Source organism: Perissodus microlepis, chromosome 9, assembly GCF_051167445.1.
Source record: "Perissodus microlepis isolate ML-2025 ecotype Zambia chromosome 9, ASM5116744v1, whole genome shotgun sequence".
In the NCBI taxonomy this organism is placed as follows: Eukaryota; Metazoa; Chordata; class Actinopteri; order Cichliformes; family Cichlidae; genus Perissodus; species Perissodus microlepis.
Genome location: NC_140469.1, coordinates 29,081,776 through 29,090,464, shown reverse-complemented (window position 1 = coordinate 29,090,464; position 8,689 = coordinate 29,081,776). Strand labels below are relative to the sequence as shown.

Below are 8,689 nucleotides of genomic sequence, written 5' to 3'. Positions count from 1 at the left end.
CCTACATTGAAAACTGTTTGTGATTTGTCCTGTGCTTTCAAAATATATTGTCAAATATGAAAAGCTGCATTTATATGCTCTGGTCATTATTGCTGGTATTTTAATGTAAGCAAACACAAGGAACATACACCGATGTGTAAGTGCTACAGATCAGCGGTCCCCAACCCCCGGGCCTCGGACCGGTACCGGTCCGTGAGTCGTTTGGTACCGGGCCGCGAGAGTAGAGTCTCAGGTGTGAAATGTATGGTTTTCAGGGTTTTTATCGGTTTTCAGCGTTAGTAGTAGTAGTAGTTTTATTTTGTTGTATTTATCCGCGACACCTTAAAGGACCGGCCTTTAAGGTGTCGCGGAAAACATTGTCAGGCATAAACCGGTCCGTGGCGCAAAAAAGGTTGGAGACCGCTGCTACAGATGAAGATGCAAAGAAACCATGAAATAATTAATGAAATAGTGAAGTTTATGAATAAAATAAACAACTGTAGCACCGTCTCAGTCTCGTCGAATCGCCCCTCTGCCTCTTCCATTCTAGCATCAACTCTTCTTAACCCTCGTCTAATATGTGCATATTGTTTGTTGTTGTGTTTCCTAAAGTCACGAAGCTCTTTCGGGATGTTCAGGAGGCTGGGCTCGTCTGCATCCATGCCCTCTGTGGCTAACCTTAGCTCGGGAGAGTAGCTCCTATCCACGTGGCTTTTCTCTGTCTGCTCTTCTGTCTGAGTTGTGCCTCTCAAACTTCTTGTGACTACCCCCGTTTCCATATTTAAAAGCAATCTCACCTATTATCAGAAAGATTACCGTATCTTATTATAAGAGAAATTTCTCCCACTTCCTGGTGTCTGGAGTCTCTAAAGTAAGCAAATGTGGTAAAGGGTGTGGGTGATTCTGGGATTGATGCAGGAGGGCGACAGAAATAAAAAGTAAAATATTAAATTTTTGCTGTTATTGACTTTGCTTTACAATATCAAACACTGAGCCAGATGCACAATAGTCATGTACATCACACGTAAACACATTAATGTAAAAAAACACAGAGGTTAGGCCATCAAAGTGTGTGTAAAAGAAGTGTTTATGTCTGTCTTGCAGTTTCTGTTCCTGTCCGAGGTTTGCAGTGGAGAGCTCAGACCACACAGGACCGCCTCACCCTCAGAACATCTCCACCACCCTGCCCACTGTTAAGATGATTGTCGAGGTCAGACTCTTAATTTGTCTGTTAAACCGATGCGGTTTCTCTTTCAGTCAGACCTCCAAGGTTCAAGCTCTCGCTCCCAGCTAATTCCAGACTCGTATGGCTCTGGCTGACTTCTGATCTCCTCTGGGGAAAAAAGGGAGCTTAATTTCTTCTTCTGTCTTTCTCTTTCTAATTGTGCAGGTGAGTCACTCGGCGTGTGTGATGACCACCGCCGTCATCTGTAAGCTGCTGCGCTCCAAAGAGGCCATGGCCACGGTGGACATCAGGAACTGGCCCCCAGTGCTGGACACCGGTACAGCGTTTCATTCATATCCGCACAGGGAAATCACGCTACTTTAATTTAACATAAATGCAGGTCGTGCACAGCCGCCTCACAATGCAGTCTGAGTAGTTCTGGTTGCAGATATAAACCTAAATAATGCACATTAAATGAAATCCTCTGCTGTGATGAAACCTGCCTTTACAGCTCCATCACTCTGTGATTTATCGAAAAATAAAAACTTGCTGTAGCTGCAAGTCTGTGGAGGTCCCCACCACTGCTTTAGAGAATCAAAGCACCAGGAAGTGGGAATAATTTCTCCTATAATAAGGATTTTTAGGTCCCTGATAACAAAAATGAGCAGATTTTATCCAGTTTGGTAACGTTTACATCACTAGAGAAGAAAATATAGCCACATTATTATAATTATTAAAAACTAGAGATATGAAATATCCAGATTTTAGAGACCCAGAGAGGTGAAGAGCAAAGCAGCAAACAGAGAAAGCTTTGTAAAGTAAACAGTTTTAGCTTCATCCTTTTTTAATCCTTTAATCTTGACCTGCTGTCACCAACCTGCGCTCTGTGCAAGGCTGTCTGTGTGCAGAAACAACATCACATCAGAGGGTCTGCTGTTGTTGGCTCAGGCTGTGAAATCCAGCTCGACTCTGACTCACATGTACATCTGGGGAAACCACCTGGAGGAGCCCGTATGCCAGGTACACCCCTCAGATGTCTGTTTCCTAATGCGGGCTGAAGTCCTGTTGCCGATCCTGACGGTCTGGGGCCTGCCAGTCAAAAAGTCATGTAGCCAGTCACAGAGGGTGGGGTGCAGGCCGAGTGTTGCCAGCTTGTGAGTGAGTTTGTGTGGGATGACAGTATTGAAGGTGGAGCTGTAAGTTCAGTTGAAATATAAGTACTTTATAATTAAAGTAACACACAAATCTTCAAAGACTTAATCAATCACAACATTAAACTCACCCTGTTTTTGTAGAGAAGGTGTTCAGGCTTTTTCATTATCTCCTGAAACCAGCTGCATTGGATCTTCATCCTTTTTCACTCAGTGAAGTCTTTCCTTTTGTTGCCATTCCTCTGCACTGGAAAAAAAAAAAAAAAATTATATTCATTAATAATGAATATAATATTCATTATATTCATTATATTATTAATATAATAATATTATATTCATTAATAATTAGAAAGCATTTAAACATTCTGGTCGTAGACTTTTACATTCTTAGTTACGCTTGGTGTCATAATCATCACGATCAATACATGACAGGGGAGGCTCTGAGGTAGGCGGGGCTGTCTCTGGTGATGTCACCATGAAAGGCGGGACCAGCGTCTGACACTCGGTGACTTTAAACTATAAATTGACAGAATAAACATTGAATCTGGGATGCAGGGCCTCCCTGCTACTGCAGATAAGGGGGCGGTCTGCTTGCCTCCACCCCAGAGAGAAGGGTTACATCTCCAGGGTCTGGGGCCCTGAGGCCTCTGGGCCTGGGGCTCGGTCCTCTCTGGCACAGCTGGCTGTCGGCAGAGCCCACGGGCACGTTACTGCAACCCACTCTGGCCTCTGCTCCATGGCTGCTGGGTGACCCCTCGTTTGGGCCTCTCCTCAGCTCTTCCCAGGAGGGTGGCACAGTTACCCCCCGGTGGTCCTACTTGGGTCTGGCCTGGATCTCCTCCATGCCCGCTCCATGCCCTGGGGGACGGGGCTATGGCTCCCCACACTCCCTAGCAGATCATTATGTGGAGAAACCTTTGGAATACATGCGTGCTGATGCACACAGGTGTACACACGGGTGTTCACAGACACAAACTACACCTTTCTTGGCTGCTACCTCAAAGCACATTGTGCGCTGTCAATCTTACATGCTGCACAATAACATTTAATATTTAGTATCTACTGTTATCTACTGTTAGCTAGTTTATTGTGATGGTGTTGTATTTATTATGTTGCTCTTTTTTGTTTGTTTTCTCTTCTGTTTTGTTTCTTCTCCATACAGGTGATCCAGGTGTTTTGTTTGTTTTTCTTTTTTTCTTCCTCTCTTTCTCACCGTCTCCTTTCCCCTCTATTTCTCTCCCTCTCTTTCTTTCATTCTTTCTTTCTCCCTGTCCTATCCTCCAGTCATGCCTGTCCCGTCTGTAACAACCGAAAATAAAATAAAATAAATCAATAATTATAAAGGTCAATCAAATGGACCAATATGGCAAGGCCATGATGATCCACTTAGTAAAGTAAATCCGCTAGGCATCTTTCTTGGCCTTCAGACAACAATTCTGACGGCTAAAGATCCAAACGGGACAGGCAAAAAAAACAACCCCCCCAAAAAAAGAATAAACATTGAATGAAAAATGCAAAAGCAGAACTTCCTGTTCAGACAAAAAGTACTGAGATTTCCACAGTACAAAACAAATAACTATCACAGTAAATTTAGTGCAGTGTGGATGATTTATGCTGTATTGCCGGGCACAAGTGTCCAGAAACTGTGATATGGAAGGCTGTTGAGGTTCATTTGTGATCCTCTTTTTCATCTGTTATTGGTCACGGGTCAGCAGTCTTGGCCCAATCTGCCAGCTTACCCAGGGGAACGCGAAGGCGTTCTCATGCTAGCCAATAGATGTAATCCCTCCTGCGAGTCTGTTCTGGGCCTCCTACTGGTAGGACATGCCCAAAACACTCGTCCCAGCAGAAGCCTTTGTCAGATGCTTGAACCAAAGAACTGGTTCCTTTGAATGTGGCAGAGCAGTAACTCGAATTCACTCTGGTCGATCAAGCTGCTCACCCTACCTTTAAGAAAGAGCCCAGTTACCCATCAGAGGAAACTCATTTTCATTGTTTTATATGTGATGTCATTGTTTTGGTCAGTACCCAGCGCTTGTAACCATAAGTGAAGGTAGGAACATAGATCAGACACTGTCCCAGTATACCCTGGAGGTTGCCACCTGATGAAGCTGACACGAAGCCTGCAAAAAGGCAACCACAGTGGAGACCCTCAACAACCTGGTATCGCTAGAATGTGTCCATAAAAACCAGAAACAGAATCTATGACAAAGAAAGAAGAGGTCCGACTTCTCTCCGGCTGTACAGGGACCTCATACTCCCCAAGGACCCCGACAGGATCACCATGTACACATGAATAGGACCCTATCCCTACTTTTATGGCAGAACTGCATTGAACGAGTAACCTGACATGTTTCTAATGGACATGTAGAGTAGAGGGTTAAGAATCTTTTGCTGTGAATGACTTCAGCACTCTTTAAGGCTTTTTAAGCATCAACAGAAACTCTGCTCAAACAGATTTATTAAAATATAAAATATTGCTTGCTGAGAAAGATCACACAACACATTGAACATTTCTCTTCTGCAACAAGCATGTCTGTTTATGGATGTAATTATTTCAGGAGGTGTAGTAGAAGTCAATGTCTTAAAATATTAGAAATGATTGCCACTAATTGTGTTTGTGATGAACAAACAAAATACTTTCATAAACTTAAATCTTTGCAGTTTAAATAAGCTTTTAGTTGTCCATGATGTGCGGTGGAATCAGGGCTTGCAGCAGTCTTTGTAGGCACATCTGTACCATTACAGTCGATGTTGTAAACTGGTTTCCTCAAACTCTGGAAGACCTCAGCGAGGAACACGTGACCATCCACCTCATAGGGGCTTACATCTGTCTGTTCTGGATGCAGCCGGCCGCTGGATATCAGCTCCTTGAAGGCCTGAAGCAGGGAGGGAGCGTCTATCTGTTAGAGGGGTGATGGGATGTTAGAGGAGAAGATGAAACAGACATCTGAGGGGTGTACCTGGCATACGGGCTCCTCCAGGTGGTTTCCCCAGATGTACATGTGAGTCAGAGTCGAGCTGGATTTCACAGCCTGAGCCAACAACAGCAGACCCTCTGATGTGATGTTGTTTCTGCACACAGACAGCCTTGCACAGAGCGCAGGTTGGTGACAGCAGGTCAAGATTAAAGGATTAAAAAAGGATGAAGCTAAAACTGTTTACTTTACAAAGCTTTCTCTGTTTGCTGCTTTGCTCTTCACCTCTCTGGGCCTCTAAAATCTGAATATTTCATATCTGTAGTTTTTTCATAATCTTACGCTCTTCAGAATACTTAACCTTTTTTCTGTTTTCCTCAGTCCGAAAAATATATTGAAGCACAAACATTCAAAGATATTTGAACCCTTTGAATCATTACGTTCATGGATCTTTTCTTCTCTTCACATTCAAATTCTTAAAGTTGTGCAAAAATCAGGTCAGTTTAACTTTGTCCTCGTCTGTCCTTGTTAGATGTTGAAAAATCTCTAAGTAATAAAAATTGATAGTTTTTCTTCAGAGATCCTAAATCCATGAAAGTCACTTTAAAAAAGACCCTATATAGTCCTTCTGTGTAAACTTTGTCTCAATGTAAAAAACAAACAATCAGGCTTCTGGTTTCTAAAGTCATTAAAATGTCATTAAAATAAGCAGAAAACATGATTCTGTCTCTGCTGCAAACCTCCATGTGTATCAAAACTGGGCAACCTCTTTACCAAAAGAGTGTGGTTGATTCTGGGGTTGATGCAGGACTCACTCTTTGAGGGTGCTGCGCGGACAGGTGATGGCTTTGCTCAGGTACCCAGCTCCACCATCTCCAATCTGATTGGATGACAGATCTAAAATCTCCAGGGCCCTGTTCTGCTTCAGCATCATGGCGAGATGAAACGCACCGTCACGGGTCACACGGTTGCTACAGAAATCCAAGAAAGACAAATGTATGGTATGAAGAGGAGGAAATGTGCCCTCTGCTGGCTGCTCGACTCGTTTCCTACCTGCACAGGTCCAGGTAGCGCAGGCTGTGGTTCCGCCCCAGGCCTTCAGTGAGCTGCTCTATCCCAGTGTCGGTCATCCCCATCCTCCCCAGGTGGAGCTCCATCAGGCTGCTATTCACTGCCAGCATCTTAGAGCAGTGCACTGCCCACTCCTCCTGAGACACAAAGAGCTGGCTCAGATCAGTCTGCCTCCCACTGAGTTTTATACCTGGTGTGTGTTTGTACCTGATGGCTGAAGAGCAGCGGGCGGCTGATATTGACAGAGCAAAGAGCCTTGTTTTTCTTCAGCATGATGACGAGCGCTATAATACTGCTGGTGTCCTGTAGGGATCGAGAAAACTCTCAGAAACAGAATGATGTCAGCACCAAACCTTTTTAAAAACTGAAGCCCATCTACCAGGTCACAGTCGGCCACTTCCAGTTCCTGCAGCGTGCAGTTCTCCTGCAGCATGCTGGCCAGTTCCAAACCTCCTCCTCTCCCGATCTTGTTACCTGACAGCCTGAGAGAGAGCAGGGTGCTGTTACCCTGCAGAGAGAACGACAGGCGGGGACGTGGCTTCCACATTAGAAACGTTGGAGCCACATTAAAAGGAATGAAAATCCAACTGTAAATGAATTCTGCTAAAATCTAAAAGGATCTCATGAGTGAAGAGGAGTCTGGCCAGGATCGAGCTCATTTTAGTTCATGGGGGGTGGGGGTTTAAGCACCTAATTCCTAAGGGAAGAGTAAGAATAAACAGTTTATATGAGAACATATTAAGTGTTAAACCTGCAGGCTGCTGGCGAGGACTTGAGCTCCATTGGCCTGGATGTCGTTAAACATTAAATCCAAACAACTCAGAGATGATTTCCCCTCCTGCTCAGAGAAAACAAACACGAAATACATCAACCATGAAACATTTTACTTACAGAAAATGATCCACCCATTGCATTTTGTTACCTACTTGCAGGAGCTTAGCAAGGTGTTCAACTCCTTCATTTGTTATGTTGTTGTACCTCAGATCAAGACCTGGTCACTCACACACACACACACACACACACACACACACACACACACACACACACACACACACGTAGTTAAAGACAGTTAAACACACCTTGTCTGAATCAGTTGACGTGAATCCGCCAGCTCACCTGTAACACACTTGTTATGTCGGAGACATTTACAGAGAGCGAGGACGTCGTCGTCACTGAGTCTCTGAACCTGTCTGACATTTCCTGGAAGTTTTAGGGTGAACTTCCTGCCACACAGACAAGTTTTCCACGCCAGCAGAGAATCAATGTTTATATGGAAAATGCATTGGAAAAAACACACATCTTTAAAACAGGGTTGTCACACTCAGTTTAGTTAACCAGCCATGTGAGGCCCAAATAGATCTCTAAAAATCTGATATTTGAAATCTATAAATCTCTCTCTCTCTCTCTCTCTATATATATATATATATATATAATTTTCACAACAGGTAACTGGTCAAAATTTTTTTTAACCACGTGGTTATTTTCATACTGGGTGTGCTTAGAATAGAATAGAATAGAATAGAATAGAATGCCTTTATTGTCACTATACAGTTGTACAATGAGATACAGAGCATCTCCTACTCAGTGTAAACATGCTGGGGGGGGGGTACAGTTCTGCAGCGCTATGTACATATGGACAGTATTAACATAGGGAAAAACATATATATAATGTACAATATACAAGCCGTAAGTAATATGTAATAAATAGTGTTATGTATATACAGTTGAGTTATTGCACATAGAATTGGTATAAATAGTGTTATGTATAACATATGTATAACAACATGTATATATGTTAGTATGAAATATGAAACACTTCATGGGGATCAAGTGGTAATAAAATAATTCTAAAAAGTGCCAAGTGAGTGAGTGAATTTTCTAAGAGATTTAAATGTGTTTAAGTCCACAGTAGTATTAATCGGTAACGTTAACCCACTAAAATCTTCACTTTTGGTGCCCTAAAGTTACATTGGAGTTTAAAGTGTAAACGCTTACCCCGTTAACGGCGTCTTCTTCAATGACTGTGAAACGTACGGATTCACTTTTACCTTTCTCTCAGCGCACACGGCTTTACAAAGCTCTGACATGCTTTGGGCCGCCATCACTAGATACTGTTTGAGTCGCTATGGCAACACGAGGGACGGCAGCCACGGAGGTACAAACAAGTAATGGGAGGGAAATGTTAACGTAAGGTGGATTTTTGATAGAACATGAACGTTAATATATTAAAGAAATACAATAAATGAACGTGTAGGTTTGCGTCTCAGTAAACAATTACAGTATGTAATAAAAAAAAGATTATGGGTGAATGTGAGTGGAATTAAAAGAAAAAAACTTCAGCTTTTGAGTTTAAAATCATAAAAATAATAGAAAATCAAAAGAAAAAGTGGCTAATTAACAAGAAA

At 42.9% G+C, this 8,689-nt stretch overlaps 1 protein-coding gene across 4 annotated transcripts; it reads right to left on the bottom strand.

Annotated features, from left to right (window-relative positions):
• Positions 1 to 2,127: 2,127 nt before the first annotated feature.
• lrrc34 (leucine rich repeat containing 34) lies at positions 2,128 to 8,494 on the bottom strand. 4 transcript variants are annotated; one of them, XR_014801354.1, is made up of 12 exons: positions 8,280 to 8,494; positions 7,401 to 7,507; positions 7,211 to 7,275; positions 7,036 to 7,122; positions 6,664 to 6,792; positions 6,492 to 6,587; positions 6,267 to 6,421; positions 6,029 to 6,184; positions 5,259 to 5,385; positions 5,036 to 5,174; positions 2,427 to 2,542; positions 2,128 to 2,338 (listed from the first exon to the last, which is right to left on the bottom strand). XR_014801354.1 is itself a non-coding variant. In XM_084940134.1 (11 exons), exons 1-11 carry the CDS (start codon positions 8,384 to 8,386, stop codon positions 2,502 to 2,504), a joined length of 1,209 nt encoding a protein of 402 aa, XP_084796260.1. In that variant the 5' UTR covers positions 8,387 to 8,494; the 3' UTR covers positions 2,405 to 2,501. The 4 variants fall into 4 exon arrangements, 3 of the variants coding, with proteins under 3 accessions (XP_084796260.1, XP_084796261.1, XP_084796259.1); XM_084940134.1 differs by lacking the exon at positions 2,128 to 2,338 and having other exon boundaries at positions 2,405 to 2,542; XM_084940135.1 differs by lacking the exons at positions 2,128 to 2,338; positions 2,427 to 2,542 and having other exon boundaries at positions 4,461 to 5,198.
• Between the last annotated feature and the right edge of the window lie 195 nt (positions 8,495 to 8,689).

Excerpts from the sequence above, each read along its gene's own strand:
- lrrc34 (XM_084940135.1), bottom strand. The coding sequence starts at position 8,386 with ATGGCGGCCCAAAGCATGTCAGAGCTTTGTAAAGCCGTGTGCGCTGAG. Across the intron at positions 7,123-7,210 it reads ACCTTGCTAAGCTCCTGCAA|GAGGGGAAATCATCTCTGAG; the intron begins GTAGGTAACAAA and ends TTCTCTGAGCAG. Across the intron at positions 6,588-6,663 it reads AAGTGGCCGACTGTGACCTG|GACACCAGCAGTATTATAGC; the intron begins GTAGATGGGCTT and ends CGATCCCTACAG.